The following is a 20725-nucleotide window of genomic DNA, read 5'->3' as shown; positions in this document are numbered from 1 at the left end:
GGGTCCTGTCTGGGTAGATGCCCTTCTCTCCATGGGGAGTCAGAAGGTGGGTGAGGATCCGGGCAGGAGGTCTTTGTGTTTATTCAAAGGGCGTATGAGCTGCCATCCACTGAGAAGCACCCAGCCTCCCCTCCCTTCTCAAGGCTGAGTGAGGGCTTGGTTGTGTCTCGAGGTCGGTAGCCTGTGGGGCTGGGAAGTAGGAAGCAGAGGAATGAATTAAAGAAGAACATGGCAGTAAGCTCCTGCCTGGATAGGGCTGGGGCTGGGGGAGTGGACAGGGGAGACACATCCTGGTTCTGTGGCCACATTTGTTCCCACCAGCCCACCCTGGGCATCAGAGGAGGGCTGGCCACAGCCCTGACCCAGCCTTCTCCCAGCCCACTGCCTCTACAGCTGCAGGCCGGGACTGCTGCAGAAAGGGGTCTCAGAATCTGAGAAAATGAAAATGTCCACTTTTCGGAGAAGAGATGACACAGTGAGTGGGAGAGATACGAGCAGGTAAGAGCAGATCACGAAGAAATGGGGTTGACTTGAGAAAAGTGGATCCAATAAAAGACTCTAAAGATGGAGTTGGAGTCCTTTAGGTGAGCTGGTGTTCCGTATTTGGACAGTTTTTAAAATAAAAACCAGAAGCAGGTGGATGAACATAATGACACCAGCAGACTTGGGAATTAGGGGCAGACTGCTCTAAATTCATGAAACCGTGGTGTGGTTTCATATTGAACATGTTCTGTTCCTGCCACTAACATTTTCCCAGCTGATTTCTTTTCTAGCCCTAGATTTCTTTCTGGTTTTCCAGTTGATGCCCACATGTTCCTCCCTCATCCCCAAGCCTACAGACAAGCCAGCAGGTAGCAGAAGGAGTGTCTTTTGTGGCAGTGGTCTCTGGGTTTTTGGCAGTAATGGACAAGAGTCAGGGAAGAAGTGAGTGTGTAAGAGCTAGTGAGAAAGGACTAGAGGAGAAAAAAAATACACTGTTCTGTGGGATCCGGCAAAACCTTGACATTTTGAAAATTGCCTGGCCTTTGACAACCAGTGTATTTGACTGCCCTGCTATACAGATGATTAAACTACACTGAAAAAGGCATATGATAAATAAATTCAAGTGTATTATTTCATTCAAGGTAGGTGCAGAAAAAGCTGATAGAGCCGTGGCAAACAGACATCACAAAGCCTCGGCAGTGAGAAGTTAGAAACATTCTCCTCGTAATTCTATTTGGAAAGAAATGGCTTTAGACAACGACCATCAGATTTCATGCTTGTCATGTCTCTGTCCCTCAAGTGTACAGATTTGGGCCAGAGGACTAGAGCCGAGCGAGGAAGTCCAATACAGAAATACCCTGCAGCGTGTGGACAGGACAGCCGTGCGTGGGTATGTCTGTGTCTGTGTAGTCTGGATTCTTCCCAAGGCATTACTGACACCTGGAATGAGTCCGTTACTATGTGTGAGAGATAAGTTATCTGAATCAATCTGCATCTTTGGAATATTCTGAGTTTAATAGCTTTAAAAATGTTGATGCTATTAAGCTGCATTTAGAAAGGCCTCTAAAATGCCATAGTATAAATTTCTGTGGTAGTCAAGGACAGAATGTCTTCCTTCCGGAACCACTTACTTGGTGCAGTGGTCTCGCAGGCGTGACAATGGAGCCACTTCTCTGTCACAAAGGCGGGCTGAGAGAAAAGCCTATTACGGCGTAAGAGATTAATTCTGAAAATGAAACCAGCTCCTAAAAAGCCAAAGGTTGCCTCTGAAAGAGCCGGGCACAGCTCCTGCTGAAGGCTGGGTCTCTTTCCTAGCATGTTACTACTTTGGTCCAAGAGGTCTGTCAGCACCCTGCAAGGAACACCCACCTCTGTCCGACGGTATGAGGCTGTGGGCATGGGAAGCCCCCGTAAGGCACTGGAAATAAAGGACCACGTACTGTGGTACTAGGGACCCCAAATCCTGTCATTTCTGGCTGTTTTCACTGCTTTTTCCTTTCCCAGTTTTTCGGTTCTGACACCAAATCTTAGCCACACTAGTTTCTACTCCATATTAGAGTCTACATATATTGGGTAAAGCGCCACAAATCCTGGCCTGAGAGGCAACCTCGAATATGCTCAATTGTTCTTTTCCTTTTTAATCAGATCAGCCAGCTTGTGCCAAGTCACACTGACTTTGTAAACAGTGATGGTATTTTGCCTGACTTGTACCTTGCACTGAAAATCCAGTGTACATAAGTGATAGAGTCATCCCTAAGGAGAAGCTAACTGATTTTTTCCCTCAACTTTGATAGCGGCTCACGCATTCCATCAACCAAACAAGCATTTACTGGACACCTGGTGCCTACCGAGCATTTGGCTCTGCTCTGGGAGGAGCTGAGGATAGTAGAGCTGCAGGGGATGACCTAGGTTTGGGGGCACGCTGATAGCTCCTTGGCTGGCTTTCCTCCGGAGTCCTCACCTCACTTTAATTACACACAGAACAATCGTGGCGGAGGTTCTGCCCTGAGCAGCAAGACCTCGTAGGCCACTCGCCTGGAAGAGCAGGCGCGGCCACAGGCTGCTTCCGAAGAATTTCCTTTGTGACACGCTCCTTGCCCTCTGAAAGATGCCAGCAGCCCTTCAGTTCAAAGTTTTCTGGTCCTCCTTTTATTTTCCTAACCACAAAGTTGGTTTTTGTTAAGGTCCAGACTCCAAGGGGAAATGGTAATGAGCTTTTGAGAGAGAACATTGCATTAGAAATGCTCAACGTACAAACCAAGAGGTTTCCTTTCTTCTCGGAATGCTGTAAGGGAAAAAACCGTCCCAATCCTTCCCCTCGAGCTCCACCTTGCTTCCCCTCCTGCTTCCCACAGCCTAGCAAACTCCTGCTCATTCTTCGGCGCCCAGCCCCAGTGTCACCGCCTCTGTGACGCCTTCCCTGTCACCTTCCCACTCACCCCGGCAAGGGTTCTGTTCTTGCCGTAGGGCGACCGAGGCCCTCGCACGCCTCCCTGCCATCGACTCTGCTCGACTCTGTCCTCTCTGGAGAGGGAGCTGCTCGTGGGGAAGAGCTTTGTCTTTTTCACCCTGGTGTACCTAGCTGGGAGCAGGAACATAGGGACTGCTGGGAGTTTGTTAAATGGACAAACTAGGAGGCAGACAGATGATCTTTGATGGAGGAACAGGTGTGTAAATATGCTGTTCCTTCCTAAGGCAGTGCTGCTGAAAACAGATACACAGAGATGACAAGTACAAACAGCCTCGCCAGCAGCATGATAGTAAGGAAAGGCTTGTTTCAGTATTTGGTTTCTGTTTCTGGTGAAAGAAGCAGGAGCTCTCGCATGCTGCGATTAGGAGGACAGGCGCACCGCTGTGCAAACAGCAAGCGGATACGCCTCTCGTGCCGGCGCACGGCACAGCTGTCCAGAGCCCTAAGAAGACCTGCAACACCAAGATTACAGTGAGGTGGGGAGGGCACTTTCTTCCCACTGTGATGCACGGAAATACTTTCTTTTGTGGAAATCAGCTGGACCGATTGTTGTCTGCCTTAGTCTTCGCCCTTTAACTGGAGACCCGATGATGTTGTCACTTACTCTCTTCTTCCTGCAGGCATTCAGAATAACAGGGACAAATCCTGGCTAATGTGGAGTTGAATGTTGAGCTTAAAATTAGCATCTTGCAGGTTGTGAGGAAAGGCTTCCACTGTTGAGTCTTCACTCTTGTTTCTTCCTCCTGTAGAACACAGACGTGCGTCCTGTAATGGATTTTTTGTTGTTTTGTTTCGCTTTGTGGTAGAGTGGGTGATGCGTCTGAAGTGTTGCTGGCGTGTGTTTGTGGTCTTTAGAAATATTTTCTCTGTAAATAATTATTCTTAAAGCAAGTGACGAGAAACCACAGAGCCCTGAAACGCAGCGGGGAGCAGACCCTGCGCCTCGGGCTCTTCAGCAGCTTCAGGCATCAGAGGCAGCTACTTCCCAGCTGGCTCTCCTGACTGGGCCCCATCTATTTTTACTCCTCTTAATGTATAATGTGCAAAATTTAGGCTGGTTAGTAATGAGGACAGAATCGTATACTCTGAGAGAGATCCAAGGAAACAGGTTTGGTATTTTGAAGTAAATCTATCTAATTCTTGTGATAAAACCTGATAGGTCAGCCTTCCCAAGGGACCACTGGCTGTTCATAGTATTGGTCATAATTTATTCTTACAGGATACAAACTATTTGGCCCACTTTGGGCAAAGTACAGTCCTGTTTGGGCCTCAGGTTCTACATCTGTGAAACGGGATAATACTATTGACCTCATAGTGCTGTTTTGAGGTCCTGTATGATCATGTATGTGAGGTCCCAGGAGGTAGCAGGGCTCAAATATGAAAGGCAATATTTTATAGTAGAAATGGCATGGTTTTCAGAGTTGGACAGAACTGTATTTCACTATTGGGCTTTATTGCTTATTAGCTTTGTGACACCGGGCAACATTTATTTGCCTCAGTTTACTCAGCAGTGCAGTGGGACTAATAATGCCTATTGTACAATCTTGTTCTGAGTATTAAATAAGACACTTCATGGGAAACACCTAACGAAGTAGTATATTGAAAGGCTGTCAATGGATATTAAAATATATCTGTATATATGGTATATGCCCAAAATTATCCTTCAGAAAGGAAGTTGTCACCTTAAATTTTATTTTATTCAGTCTTTCCCATTTTTGGGTTTCTGTCTCCATTACTTTGAACTTCCAGCTGCTCTTTTGAAAAGTTACCTAGATCCAAAATTACCCTAATCAACAATAGTTCTGCCCCTTTCAGAGGCACTTAATGGAATCAATTAAAAAAAGAAGGCTAAGGAATTTAACCAAGAAAAAGGCACAATTATATGTGTTAAATGTAGTCGTATATGAGCCTTTTAAAAGTTTTTAACTTTTTTTTTTAATAATTCAAATGATATGAAAGGATATGCATTGAAAACCAAGTCTCCCTTCCTTCCCTGCCCTCAGCTACCCAGGCCTCCTCCGCCACTGACAAAGAAACCTCAACCCCTGGCAGCGTTTCTTCTAGAGTGGGGGATCCTGGCCTTTTTTGTTTCACGGATCCTTTTGCCAGTCAGGTGAAAAGCACACACCCCTGATTAAGTCCACGCCGTACTGTGTATTATTTAATAAATACATCACACCCGCACCATCATGCCCCCACAAGAATAATGTTTTTTCGAATTTTAATTCAAGCTCGTAGACCCCTTGTTAAGAACCCCTGCTCTAGAGCCTAGCTGGGCATTGCAAGAGCTGGATTCTCCCTTGTTTTAAAGGTAACCTTTTGGAGAACTTTCCGTATCAGCACATTGTAAATGCCTCATTCCTTTTGTAGCAGCTTCCTAGTGTTCCATAAGCAGACTCTTTAGAGGGCACTTCTAAAGCAATGCAGCAAGTGAGGCTGCCCACAGGCTGTAGGAAGGGCCATCCACACTTGTATTAGGCAAATTGAGGCTGTGTGGCTGGGATAAAATGTCCATTGGCAGCATGGTTATAGATTTTTCAATTATTTTCTTTCAAAGGGCCATGGAAGTAGCAAGCATGATGTGCTCCAGAAATGGGTCTTAGATGATTCAAAAAGTGCCAACAACACACCCAGAGAATTAAAATGAATTTGTCCCCTGAATTGTGCAGAAAAGACAATATTTCTCAATTCGTGCATTATCTTATACATGACCTTAAATGTGTATACATAACTGAATTCACGAATTAAATATTGTGAGTAGGTATCTGATCATTTCATTTCATATTCTTACACGTTTATATCCTCAAACAACTTTTGGGGGAGTGTTCTCATTGGGAAGATGAAGGCTGCCTTCCGCGTGGGGCCAGGATTTCACTAATTGAGTTGCCCTCATAGAATGAACTGCGTCAGGTGTGGGGAAGGAGCCTTTCCATTAACACCGTGCATTTGGGCAGAAAGAATTTCCTCACGTGGCTTATACATAGCCCTCGGAGGGTCCACTTGTTCTCTGGGCGGGAAGGAGGATGGCTTCACCAGGACTGCTGGGATCAGAACGCTGCCCTCTGGAACCATCAGTCAGGTTGAACAGCTCTGATCAGAGTAGCCAGGTGCAGGGAGAACGGCGTTGCTCCTTAACTGATAATTTAAGGAGTCGTGGAGCTGTCCAGGAGGTGGACTCTTGAGAGCACAGAGCCCAATGCCTGTCTTTACATTTGAGAAAACTGAGGCCCATCTGAGTTGAAGTTGAAGGACTGGTTGGAACTCAGCCTGTACATTGGCAGAGGAGCCGAAACAAGAATCAGTGGCCCTCACCCAGGCTTCTACTTGGCACATTGAGAGTGCAGAATTCTGTCCTTGCCTGCAGCCCCTATTACTAGAATTCCCCCAAGTCTCCATTTATCCAGACCAGTTCTCTCCTTCTTGTGTGGAAATATAGACAGTGACCATCTGAGAGTCAAGTTCCACTGCAGCTGTTTCTATTTTCAGCTTCTAAGACAATGACCTTGCAAAGAAATGGGCCAGAGTGAGTGGCTGCTGCTGTGTCCATGTTGATATAAATTACTGCAATTATGTTAACCCTGCCAACTGTTACAAACTATGCCAGTTGTGAGGAAGGACTGCTAAATCAGAGAGCCCATTTGTTTGCAGACTGGTATCTGGTTTACAAGCCAGGCCGAGGTGTGGACTGAATATTTCTATTGATAATGAAATTTGGGGAAGAAGTTTACATAATACCTGATACATAGAGGTCCCCTGAGGAAAGGTAACAAGAAGGGAGGAGAGGGAGGCAGTTTTCATCTAGTAAGATTTTACTTTTTCATCCCAACAGATGGCAGAAAATGAAATAGTGTCGTAACTTTTCCTATTTCTCTAGGAACTGTTTTCCATCACGGCAAACCATGTTTGAAGCCAACTGGAATTAAGAAAGAACAGGAAATTTCACTTTAGTTTCTGCACTGCTGATTCTTCTCTGGGTCTGAGGGCCATGGGGACAAAAATCAACTGGCTCCAAAACAAGACAGATCTGAATTTGGATTCCCTTTTCCAGTAATCATGTGCCCTTGGGCAAATGACTTAATCTCTTTGAGCTTCCATTTCTTCATCTCTAGTAGGTAAAAAATACTTACCTCACAGGACCCATCCTCGATGCTTCCTTAGCACCCTGAACTTTGTTATAACGCTTCTCATAGTTTACTGGAATCACTTGTGTAATGTTTGTTGGCCTTCCCTGCTGGCTGAAGGTAGGGACTGCCTCTGCCTTGCTCATGGCTATATCCTTATCATGTAGCATGATGCCTGGCACATAAGTGTTTTCTGAAAGGATGGATGGGTAGGTGGATGGTTGGGTGGATAGATGGAAGAACAGGTGGAGAGATGATTCAGGAAAATTGTAAAGATTAGAGATAATGTTTGTAAGGGGCCTACCCCCAAATCTTCAGTATTCAGGGCACTTATAAATACCTTTCCATTTTTGATGGAGGACCTTACTTCCTCTTCTGTACGTCAAGACTTCTTCTATTTGACTCTGAATATAACATGACCCCAAAAACCCCTTCTTTGCTTTCCAGAAACAACAAGGCAAGGGCCATGATTTGTGGCCTGCTTTCATGAGAATTTAGTCTACCACTGCCACCACTACTATATATATCTGAAAAGACACAAATGTCCGCAGTGAACTCAAGACACATAGAAATAGGAGAAGATGGTTCTTCTAAATGGCAGAGGTAGAGAGCTCGCTGGGGGTATACCTAAACAATCTCCTTATCTAACACCTGGTCTCTACAGGAAGGAGCTGAGTAAAGGAACAATTGTCAAAAAAAAAAAGTATTGAGTAAAATAATCTCTCTTTCCCCTCCACTCCAATAGCACTTTTAGGTCTAACCTTTCTATAAGACATACTACTTTCTGCCTTGTGTTATGGTTATGTGAAGATGTGGACAGGGAACTGATGGCCAGCAGGCAGTTGCTTAGTGTTTGTTGAATGAATGAAAGAGTGAATGAGTGAATGAATGAATAGATGGCTTTATTTCATCTTCTAACTGATTCTTTGTGGTTATATTCTGCCTTTTTAGCAAATCCTGATGTCTAGACTATTTTGTGCCAAGTAGGCTGTAAGCTCTAGGTAAATATTTGTTGGGTGAATAAATGAATGCCCAAAAGGGTTTCTGGAGGAATGTCAGGAAGACATTTCTCTGATGAAAGGAATCTGTAAAAGGTAGGCAAATGCTGAAAAGGAGACTGTCTTGGGGAGCACAGATGGGTCTCTAGACTGCATGGAGATGGTGGTCGTGGGGTTGTAGCTAAAGAAATAACAGAGGGACAACCCATGAGTGCTAAAGGAGGAAAATAGCCAGAAGGAGAAAGCAGCTCCATTGTGCTGGGAGGAATCCACATTTTGTAGAAGACTAGGACCAGGAAGTGGGGAGAGGGCTGTGAAAGACAGGGAGACTAGGGATGTGGCTCTGTAGCTTGGCAAGAGGCAATGATGATGATAAGCAAATTAGAACTCGTATGAATTTTATCTTCCTCAACCCCTTGTCCTTCAGTGCCACCCTTCACCTCCATGTCACTGCCATACCCCTTGAAAGGACTTTTTACATTCCATAATACAAATTGTAATTCTGTACTTTTTACTGTGGCAAGGGTGTGATGCGGTGTTAATCTTTTTAATTTTTGAATCCAAACTGAATTTAAAGTGTTGAATATTCAAATTCCTCTCCAGCTAATTATGAGCCATTTGTAAAAGTGTTTATGTAACTCTTTGTATCATGTTTTGCTACATCTTATCAAGTTTTTTCTGGCCTGTATTTCATTCTAAACTTCTGTAAAATTTCTATGGTTGCTGTAAATATTCCACAAATATATATGCTGTGGTAACCTTAATTATCAGCATGAAATGGTTAATTTTTACTGAGCACCATGTATTTTTGAATGAATCTTCCCAAAGGTCTTTAATAAAATGCAGATTTTGCACTAGGAAAAAAAAATTCTCTTTTGTCAACTTCCGCCCTTCATCTCACTTAACTGTGGCTTCCACCCAAGCCCACTGCAAGTTTATCAAAAATCCTGATTGCTGAAGCAATGGGCCTTCCTCATACTTGTCTCCTTGAGCAGCTTGTGATACTGCTGACCACTTCCTCCTTTCTGAATTTCTCTTGCTTTGCCTTTCAAATCTCCCCATCTTACGGTTGCTCTCTTATTTCTCTAATCTCTGCTTGTTCACCTTGTCTTCTCATCCTTCAAATGTTGGTGCTCCTCAGGGATGTCAAAGGCCGTCTTTCCTTACCCTGAGTACTATCCAAGGTCATATCATCTACTTTAATGGCAATGGTCATCACCTGTGTGCTGGGGTCTTTCTAGACCTGCCGCCCATTTCTCTCATCTGAACTCCAAATCATTTATCCAGGTGCCTCTTAGATATGTTCACTCGGCTGCCCCATGAGTTCTCCTCCCCACAGGGAAACCTGTTGCATCGTCATCTGCCAAGCCTGAATCTCACCAGGTCGGCCCTATTTCTGTGGATGTGTCATTATCCATCCAGTTGCTTAAACCCAAACCATTCATCTTCTTCTGCCTACGACAGAAGGCATTTTCCTTCCTCTAATTTGCTGCTCCTATCTAATTCAATACCATGTCCTGATGGTTCTACACTCTCAATGTCTTTCAAGTCCACCCCGTTTTCTCCCTGTTTCCTGCCACCATTCGAGCTCATCCTAGAGAGTACTCTCCGAGCTGCCTGCCTAGCTGCTGCCGGATGCCAGAGGCCCCGCTGCCTCTGCTCTTCCCACCCTCACATCTACTTCTCCACTCCATTTTTTTTCACACTGTCACGGGAGCGATTATTCTAAAATACGAATTGGGTCCTGTGTCCTCCCTGCTTACCTTCCCCTTTCCCATTAGAACATAGGTAAACCCCCTAGTATGACTTTAAAAGTCCTTAATTATCTGTCCTACGCTTATTTCTCTAATTTGATCCCTAGCCTGGAGCCTCGTCTCCACTCACCCAGCCCCTTACCCCACCATCCTCTCTTTTGCAGCCAGCAGGCCAAACCGCTCCATGCCACGTTCTGTCTTGCCTCTGGTCCTGACAGGCCACACCCTGGGCTGGGTCCCAGGCTCCATAAGCCCAGTTGTCAATGCGGGTCGTGACATCCCCTGCCGTTGGTGCTGTGGGGGCTGTCTGGGTGGTAGAGGACCTCTTTGACCAGGCTCAGTGTGCCGTAGCACCAGAAACCGCTCGTGCCGCTCGCTTGCTCTGTCTTTGGGGACCTTAGGCCTTACTCTTCAGTCCCATTCTGCTCGGATTGTTCTTAATGGTCCCTGGACAGTGCTTCTCAAAGTCAGGGGTGATGCCAAGGCATGGGAGGGTCTGACTGGCCCAGGTCCCACCCAGCCTTCCAAAGTTGGGAGGTCCTGCTAGTGGCACTCCTCCTGCCTGTCCTCTTGCTTTGTTATGATTTCCTCTTTATTTGTTTGTCTCCCTCAACAGCATGCAAGTTTTGAGTCTGGGAGCAATGTCTCTTTCACTCTTTAACCCTTTATTGCGTTCAGGGCCATTTCAGTTGTGCGTCGTGTACCCAGCTGAGGGATGAGTGGGACTCCAAACCCGACCCAGGCTCCACTTTCCAGACCATGAGCTCGGGGCTGGACATGTCTCCCAGAGCAAGCATCTTCTTCTCTTCGGGGTGCCGTCCACCCACCAAGCTGTGCATTTGCCTGAAAGGGACACTCTCTTGTCATTCACAAAATGTACCCGATGTGGTAAGGGTAACCCAGACATCAGAGAACAAGATAAGTGAGGTTCCTCTCGTGTGGGGAGACAGAAAAGAAATACTTATATAAGCACACAGGAAAACATTCCCAACTGTGATTGGGCCCTCTGGAGAATTAAAGAGAACAGCCGGGAGACCACTTTAGATCATACAGTCCAGTGGTGCCTCTCTGAGGAGCCAGAACAGTTAAGCTGAAATCAGACGCAGGCCCCGTGGATAAAGGAGAGAGAAGCCAGGGCAGAACCGTTAAGCCTGGAGCAATCTTGATGTACTCAAACACTGGAAAGAAGGCCACAGTGGCTGAGGAATAGTGAGCAAGAGAAGAGATGAACGAGCTGGCAGGAGCCAGGCCACATGGAGCGTCCAAAGCCTGCCTACCTGGCTTACTGTTGCCTGGTAGTTATTCGGTAAATACTGTTGAACGAAAGGATCTCATGGACCCTCTGTGTGCAGGAGAAGGGATTCAGGACAGATGCCTGTGTGGCCCCAGTGCCCTCTAGTGACCACAATCTCCAGCCCAAGGCCTTTGCTGGCTGCATGGCCATCTGAAAATCCCAGTTTAGCCTTTTGCTTGGGGCCCAGCCTGAGGACCCAACAATTGTCTCTGGAACTTGTCTTATTACTATCCTCTGAAAGTAGGGCTAAATAAATTACACAAATTCCTGACATGAGATCCTCAGTCTGGAGGAGGGAAGAGGTGACTGTCCATCAGGCCTTTATTCAGGCCTTTATTTTCCAAAAGGAATACGTGGATGTCTCATTCCTCGGGGGAAGGCAGGGGACCTGTACAGGTGAGAATTAACCATCAGAATACTTTTCTGTGTTCTTTTAGCTATCTAACAGCCTTCCCATCTCAATCTTTGGCGGCAGTTAGAGGAGCTCCAGGTCGTGTCGTGGCTCAGGTCTGCGCCATTTGGCTGCGAAGGCCTGCCAAGACGCTAGCTGCGGGCGGCACTCTCTGGCCCCTCACGTACCCCAGAGGGCTGACACTCAGGCATGATGTGTATGGCGAGGACATATTGCAGCATGTGCACAAACATAACGTACTGCTCATGCTGCTGCTGTTTGCTCTCATGTGGAGCCCAACCCATTCTGGGTCCATCAGGCTAATCACCCAACAAATTCTCAACTGTCATTTCATCACCAGGCTCTCCCAGGCCTGATTAAGAAATCTGTTTTCATCCAGCTTCCCTGGAAAAAGCCCACTGCAGCCCATTTGCAAATGTGTGCAACCATCAATCAAAAGTGGCAGCAGAGGCGACTCTTCTAGAGGGAGAGGGGAAAGCAGAGGAGGGACCCACTCTTTCCACCCTTGATTTTCCAAATGACCTCCCAGATACAATACATGCAGCTTTACTTGAAATATTCTAAAAATCAGCTCACCTCCAGCTTCCCAGGTAGATCATTCTCTAGCTGGTGACTCTGTCATGCCTCTCATTTTCCAAAGTACCTGCGTGTATTTTTCTGTTAGTCTAGTCATACTCCACTGAGTCAAGCAAAGGAATCTAGTGCTCCTGGATGTTTACAGGTATTTCCTCTTTAGTTATCACTTACCCAAGTGGAACAGATGGCATTCTTTAATTTTTCTTCATTAATCAGTCCCCAAATTCCTTTACACTTGCTCCTCAGGTGATTCCAATGAATCAACATATTTCTGAGCTAAAAATGCCCAGAGGAATATAATCTTCCAGCTGCAGCCTCTATCACAAGGAGGATTAACGTGTTTTCCCTTTACCATGTGTTTCCACAGCTTCACTCCCAGGAGCATTCTTTTCCTCCATTTGCAACCCTGCAAGTGTATATTTCACCTCATCTTTGTGTTTTCTAATTGATCTGAAAGCCATCAAAAAATAAAATGTGTATTGATAATAGTATTGACGAGAGTGTGGGGAAACAGGTATTCTTGTGCACAGTTCAAAGTTCCACTCAACACCACTCTTACAACAATAGTTATTAAAAAAACGCAGAGGTACTTCACCTAGCAGTTCAACTTTCCAGAATCTATCCTGTACATGCAACATGTCATTGCAGCACTGTTTCTAGAAGAAAAAAAAAAAAAAAATGAAAATAGCCTCAATGTCCATCAGCTGAAAATTATTACAAAATGATTGGGGAGATTCATTCAATAGAACAGGCAAGGAGCAATTAAAAGGAAGATAATCTATGTGTACTGATGTGGAAAGATCCTTAAGAGATATTAATTTCAAAAGCCAATTGTAGAACATTATATATGATAGGAGAACATCTCTGTAAATCTTTGTGCTAACTACTTACAGGGGAAATTCTGGAAAGACTCAGAAATCTGTTAATGGTTCTTTTTGTTCTGAGGTGGGAACCTTCTGAAGTATACACTTTGGAATTGTTGGACTTTGATTTTTTTTTTTTAACGATAAGTGTGTATTACTTTAAAGTTTAGTAAAAACAATAGAGGCATTAAATTATTTTCTCCATGGTCTTGATCTCAAAAGAGGACTTTTATGACAACTACTCCCTGCTTCCCTCTTGCCCTGTTGTTTCAGACATAGGAGAGTTTCCCCATTGCTGGCACCATAGGCTAATTCCAGAATTCTTCATCTTGCACAGAAGATCAGACTATAGAGCCATCTTCTCAGGGTTTAGTTATGTTAGTACATAAAGGTTTCTCAAGGTTACTCTCAAGTGTTAACCAGCACCTCTGGGCCCCTTTAATCAGGTTTTCGTTTCTTTTCTCCCTCCCTCCATTTTTCTCTCTTCCCCCCCCACCCTCGATTTTTTTTTTGTATGTTCAGCTTCTTTGTGGATTGTTTCATTGAGGGCCTTAGTACCTATTTTTGTAATATTTGATCATTTCCTACACATCTCTTTCTCTTTTACCCCCTTTAACTCCTCTTGAATGAGAGGAGATGCCTGTTTTCCTGCCTGCTTAGAGTTGCTCATTGATGTTATTTCACAGCACTTTGAAAAGAAGGCCAAGGGGATTGGCTGTGGCTTTTGCTACAGTAACACATGTCTCTCTGCTTTTGTCTTCACCTTTGCATTTTCTTGAACTAATACTATGCCACAACTGTACAGGCTGCATGTGTTAATTAAAGATTATTTTTGCTGGGTGTTGAAACATCCACTTATTTTCAAGATGGTGATTTACAGTATGTTTTAAAAAATAAAAAAGGAAACACCTAGCACTCCCACTGATTTCTTTCTCATTCATTTTAATTTTTATGCAAGCAATATTTAGAAAAAATTATAAAGTTCAGGTAAAGAAAACAAAAATAGAAATGACCTACATATTTTCACTATCAGATACAGCAACTTTTAAGGATTGGGTTTGTAGCCTTCTAGATAATTTCTATGTATATAAATATTTCTCTTTTTCAAAGAAAGGTCCATATTTAATAAGTTGTCTTGTAACCTGATTTGTTTAATACTTAATAATTGTAGCACAAACATTTTTTCCATGTCATTAAAGATAGATAATAACAGCAAACGCAGAGCTTACTGTATGCCAGGCCCAAGTTGAAGCATTTTGTATATATTAACCCATCCAATCCTCAAAACAATGCTGTGAATTGCATATTATTTTACCCTCATTCTTAAAATAAAAAACAGAGGCATAGAGAGATTAAATAACTTGCCTAAGTTTACCCAAGCTAGTAAAGGGTAGAATCAGATTTTAATCCCGATCATCATTTCCATGGCTGTAGGATATGATAATTTATTAACCGTTCCCTTCTTATAGGGCTTGACTTGAATTATTCAATGGGGGTATGGGTATAGATGTAATACTGTCCCACCTTTGACTTGGTGTCAATTTTTCAAACAATCAATTCCTTTTTTTACTCTGTATTAATTTTTTCTTTCAAGGCTCCCAGAAATGGAAGTAACAGGTCTATTCTATAATAATGTTGTTTTCTTGATTTTAATTTATGTAACTTATCATATAAATGAATGCTATATCAGAAGTCTAGAAGGCAGATCTCCACACATGAATCCCACCTATTTCTCTCGCTTGTTTACGGCCTTGAAGAAGCCACTTCCTGGTCCTGCATTTCAGTTTCCTCACTTGCCAAATAAGGAAGGTGAACTGAATGACCTTCAAAACCCATTCCAGGTTTTAAAAAGAAAAAGCTGTCATGCTGCTGGAAAGTGAAATAGACCTTTGAAAAGTGTCATCAGAAATAGGGGCAACTAGTGTCTGTGTTGATGGGTTGGTGCTGGAGACAACTAAAAATTTGTTTCAAACATATGAACAATATTTTATGCCTTGTCACTTGACCCAGACCTCCTAACAGGGGACTTTAGTGGGTTGTGATAAGTGTCTCTAAGGCCAAGGTAATTATAGATTTTCCACTGAAGCATGGCACATGGTCTCTCACTTTGTGAATTCTTTTATGGGAAAGAAAAACCTCCAGTAACAACAGCACTAGAACTTAATTACAGGCCCAGAAATTGGGGGCAAGAATAGAGATGCCATTGGCTGCGGTCAAGGGAGAGGAGAGCATGAGCCCAGTTCAGGAAGAGCCAGCACAGGTGCTTTAACGACAGCACAACAGTACTGAGTGGTGATGGAGAACTTACCATTTGCCAGGTGCCCAGCATAACCCGAAGAGCTAGATTATGATCTGTTTTACAAAGAGGAGTATTGCAAGGCTCTTAAAAGAAGGCCAGCAATCTGCCTGAAGTTATTCAGCCAGGAACTGTCAGAGGAAGGATTTGAACCCTGAGAGTTTGTTCATTTGTTTAACATGTATTTTTTGAATACCTGTTATATGGCAGGTACCCTGGGAAGAGCTGGCAATGCAGAAAAAATCAGACAAAATACCTGCTTTTATGGAGTTTGGTTAATAGTGGGGAAAGACCAATAATACCAAGCCGTCAGATCGATAAGTAATTTCAGATGGTAATAAGCACGATGAAGAAAAATAAGCGGTGTGTTAGGAGAGTGACGGGGGCGCTTATACACAGTTGTCAGGGAAGGCCGCGGAAGGTGATGTTCACAATTGCCTCACATGATGGAGCAAGTCGGCCATGCAAAGAGCCAGAGGAGAGCATTTTACTTGGAGGGTCCGCAAGGGCAGAGGCCAGCGGGCTTGAAAGAGCTTGTCTCATTCTAGGAGCAGAGCAAAGCCAGCGTGGCTGAAGAAGTGAAAAGAGAAAAAATGTCTGCAGTGGAGTCAAGAGGTGGGCTGGGAGCAGCCGAGGCAGCGCCTTGTAGGCAGCTGTGAGCCGGTTGCCTTTCATTCCACACGCAGAGGGCAGGCATGGGGGTGCTATCTCCAGGTGCTGTGGGTGGCTTTCTCCCTCTCTCTGTTAGGTGCCAACGAGGAGCAGTTGAAAAGGGATACATTTTGTGTAGCGTGCAGGGCAGCCTAAAGAAAAGGGAAGAACTTAGGGGGCAGTGTTTCAGACGAAGCCAAACTCTAGGTTTTCTACAAAACAACAAATGGACAGTGAGAGGTCACCTGATCTAACCTTCTTCTGACCTTAGGTGGGAAAATCTGAGGAGATCCAAGTGGAGCATATTTAACGACCTGCGTAAAAGAGGCCCATCTTCATCTCTCTTGGAACCTTCCCTGAATGTATAGCAAGTGCTGAACTTTCTTGACACTTCTTGGTTTGGGGGCTGTGCTTGCCTCATAGAATAAATTTCACGCAAAATAACAAGACATTACAGTTTTGGGTAGGTGGTGTCTCAGTGATTTGTGTTTATATGTAGCCTGCCTTTTTTTTTTAATCTTTGTCTTTGACAAAATATTTTTGAAGATACCACCGACATTTTTTTTTTCTGGTATTAGGGGCCAGCGATTGAACCTAGGACCTCGTATGTGGGAAGCCAGTGCTTAGACACTGAGCCACATCAGCTTCCCTGAGTTGGTTTTTGTTTGTTTGTTTGCTTGCTTGCTTGCTTGCTTTGCTTGTTCTTTGTCTTTGTTTTTTCAGGAGGCACCGGGAACTGAACCTGGGACCTCCCATGTGGGAGGTAGGTGCTCAATCCTTGAGCCACAGCTGCTCCCACCTCAACATTTTAACATACAGGGCCTGCCTTTTTGATGAAGTGACTTTGTGTGGATGGTTCTAGAATTTTATTGTATACTCAGCAACTTGCTTTGTTTTATTTGAATGTTCTTTATCAACAGCATTCACCGTTAACCCATTAAAATTGGTTTACCTTATGTATAAGATAAAATGAATTGCTTGTTTGGGGTACAAGCTCACTGTGATAAGATGTAGTTCTCTTACGCCGACAAAATAGTAAGAACTCACGGCCCACTATTGTTCAGCAAACTAAGTTTGAATAACAGCGTAAGACATTACTGTTGTACTGTAGCCAACCGTAGGTTCCTAAGGAGAGTTAGGCTGATTACACAGACTCATTCATATGAAACTACCTTTGGAGGCAATTAACTGACACTGTGATAGGGTGGGCCCCAGAGAGCAAGACACTAATTGTGAAAGAATTTAATTTAAGCTACACGAATTTAATTGAATAGGATTTGGGGAAGTTTGCTACTCTTGAGTTAGTTTTCCTTTATAAAAAGCATATTTGTTTCTCAGGGGAAATTTTTCTCCTACGTTAACTAAACCATCTGAGTACATGGAACGACAGGACCTGAATTACACATGGGGTTGGAGCATTTCTATTCCTTTGCATGCAAGTTGAATGTGACAGAAGTACTAGGACCAGGTCAGTGTAAGGACAGAGCGTGGGATGTGCCCGATGATAAAGCCCGGGCTTTCCTATCTAAAGGTGCGGAACTAGGGAACTCTCAGTTTCCCTCCGGCTCGACATTCCATGATTTGGGGAAAAGGATTCCTAGTGTTGGCTGTTTAAAATAGAGAATGTTTTACCAAGCCCTATGTCTCAGAGCTCAGGAGGGGCTGTAAGGATGCCCTCAGAACTATCAATTCAGCTGTCAGCCTTGCGATGGTTGAGTCGACTGAACAAGCAGATTTCCTCCCATTGTCTGTTTTCCAGATTGATGAATAAAAATTTCATCCTCCACATTTTGTTGTAATACTTTCTTTCTGACACTTCTGATTGTCAAGAGGTTTTCTAGAAATTTTCTAAGTCACATGGAGTAAGTTCAAGGAGATAATGTGATCCCAATTGAGTCATCACTGTCTCTACTGTCAGACCTATTATTTTAGGAGTTCAGTTGGCTGGGCCTCATGACTTCCCAGATTTAATGCACATACTTGCCACTTTGCATCTTGTCTTCAAGGTTTTGATTTGTTTTGTTGTTTGTTTGTTTTTCCTGACGAGGTACCAGGGATTGAACCCGGGACCTCATAAATGGGATCAGGCACTCACCCACTTGAGCTGCATCTGCTCCCCTTATCCTCAAGTCTTAAAATAATGGACTAAGTTTCTGATTGGAAACTCTAAGATAAATTATGTGTTCATTATGCCAAATTAAGTAAATACTGTTTGAAAGGATTGCTGGAGGATGCAATCAAGGTAATTACTTAAAAAATCTTTTTTTGACTAACTGGGCTCTGTGAAAATAGTTAAGCAATTGATTCTGTCGTGGTAAGAGATCTGCAGAAATTGGTGTTAAGTCCACAAGGGTTGCAATGCCCGTTCCCTCCCTCCTGCCTGAAACTGTCCCACAAATGAGTGCAGATTCCTCCTGGGATTTGAACGCATGTGCTGCTGACAGACTGTTGTTCCTCCGGAGAAGACACATGTTGACAGTTTGACGTTCAGGCTCACTGACTGATTTCTTTCTTTTTATTCTAGATGCTGAAGAGTACCAGCCTCCAATCTGGAAATCGTACCGTGAGTATCGGAAATGGAAGTCTCCTCAGAAGTCTGTAGCCTGCCTCTTTGTACACCGCTTGCCATTGGTTCAGTGTGCATGAGGAACCCGCCTCCACAGCCCTACACCCAAATCCTTCTTAGCCATGGTATTAGTCAGAGAGGACAAGCCGAGCACCTCTCCCCAGCCGGGAGTCCCAAGAGCCGCCTGCCTGTGACCCAGTTCAAGAAGGTCTAGAAAGACAATATGCATATTCTGACTCCCTGCCCTTTGGTTTGGGGCTTTCAAATATTTTCCACAGTTGGTTAGCAAGAATGAATTTGTTGATTTCCACGAATTACATTCTTGGCCAGTTGCCATAATAGCATATGACATTTACTACTAAAAAACTTAACAGATAGCAAATGAATAATGTGACTCCTTAAAAAAAGTGGTCATATCTGATAATCAGTCATCAATTCGGCTGCCCTTGTGATGGCAGAAAGTTGTCATCACCTCAAACTCACTGTCTCTTTCCTTAGTATCATATGCCTAACTAAGTAATTGTTCAGTGAGAGAGGGAAACAGTTTGATGTGATGGAAACCTACAGTGCTGAGAGTAGGGGATACAGGTTCGTGTTCAGGCATGCAATAATAGTAACAATAATAGTAATAATAATAATTATATTATCATTGATGTAGCTGTTTTTGCTACCACCCATTGAGAACCTGCAGGTGTGCCAGCCATTGTCCTAAGCAACTGAATTCTCCAATTCTCATCACAGCCCTGAGTGATGGGTATCACAAGTGGTGGGCTGGCATTCAGAGTGGATTCCAGAAGTAAGCCTGGCTCCAGTTTGCAAGTCTCCAAGGCTTTTATCTATTTAAAATTATATTTCTATATACAGACATATGAGTTATATATATATATATATAAATACATTCATACACAGGCATACATATATATACATATATGCATGTATGTATATTCTGATTCCAAAAGCAATAAAAAGTTATATAAGGCAAATAAAATTTCCCATAAACACCAAACCAGCCCCCCATCCCATATTCCACTCTTCTTTTCCCTCTTCCCAAGAGTTGACTCCTGTCAATTCTAGAACCATACCCTTCCACTTGTTTATATATATATGACTAACATTCCAAGGTTTGGTTGTAGTTTCACTTTGTAAAACTGGATTTATGCTGTGCTTGGTGTCCTTCAACTTGCTTGTTTCACTTCACAAATATCTTCCCATGTCAGCACATATAGGGGCACCTCGCTCTTTATTACATGAGTCTGTTCTTCCATCTGTGAAATAAAGGGGTTGTGCTGGGTCTCTAAAGGCCCTTCCAATCTAATGTTCTGCAGTCCAATCTATTTTATAAAGCAGTGCTAATGACTAAGTAATTGGATGTTTTTGTTTGTTTGTTTCCTAATGGGGTGTGAAGTGCTCTGACAGTAAATCAACAAAATATCTGTAGTGAGAGGTATTGGGATAGTTATCTGTGTTCCATGACTTGCTATGCCGCACACATCACCCAACACAAAGCCTTGCATACATTAACTACCCAATAAATATTTGCCGAGTGAATGCCACTGCAGAGAGCTGTACTGAAGCGAAAAGATGGCATTGACTCACAGTCATTTTGTCTTTTCTTTGGAGACCTTGGACTTCCCTGTATTTCTTTTTACAGCAGTTCTGTGTCCTAAGGAAGTTAGAAAAGGTGCTGTAATTACATATTCACCATACCACTTTTACCTGGTGTATTTCTTTTAAGTCTGATTTTTGGATATAACCAAGATATTTATTAAAACATTATTATTTGAACTAGAATCATAAAACTTCTAATACAGAAGGGAAAGGGGAGGCCATTGAATATAAATATAATGAAATAATTGTGTTCCCCCTTTGTTAACCTCAACTAATGGTCATTAAGGCTGTTTGAGGACCTCTAGTAATGTGGAAGTCCAAAAAATGAGAGGAGTATGCCATTCACCATGCCATCCACAGCATCAAAAATGCATTGACCAAAACCCTAGAGAACATCCCTGAGAAAGACCTCTCAGTTTTGGTTGTCCCAGATCCATGAATTCTTATAAACTTAACAATATTGCTATCAAGCTCATGAGACCCCATCTTGTTTCCAAGGTTATTATCCTTTCATTTCATCTTTCAGCAAACAAACCCTGGATACCTTCTGAGTGCCAGAGGATAAATAATAGGCATCAATAATGAATAAGGGGAAACGGACTTTGGCCCAGTGGTTAGGGCGTCCGTCTACCA

The 20725-nt window shown here is 43.5% G+C and overlaps 1 protein-coding gene across 1 annotated transcript in view; it reads left to right on the top strand.

Annotated features, from left to right (window-relative positions):
* The window catches only part of CHN2 (chimerin 2), a 290985-nt gene that overhangs the window by 123908 nt on the left and 146352 nt on the right, over positions 1–20725 (top strand). The window contains exon 2 of the mRNA XM_004456592.4: positions 18443–18481. Coding sequence (XP_004456649.1) covers positions 18443–18481 — 39 coding nt within the window. The remainder of the gene's footprint in view (positions 1–18442; positions 18482–20725) is intronic.

The sequence above is a fragment of the Dasypus novemcinctus genome, chromosome 5 (genome assembly GCF_030445035.2).
Source record: "Dasypus novemcinctus isolate mDasNov1 chromosome 5, mDasNov1.1.hap2, whole genome shotgun sequence".
NCBI lineage: Eukaryota > Metazoa > Chordata > Mammalia > Cingulata > Dasypodidae > Dasypus > Dasypus novemcinctus.
The sequence above is the reverse complement of the archived record's forward strand: the minus strand, read 5'-3'. Positions and strand labels throughout refer to the sequence as shown.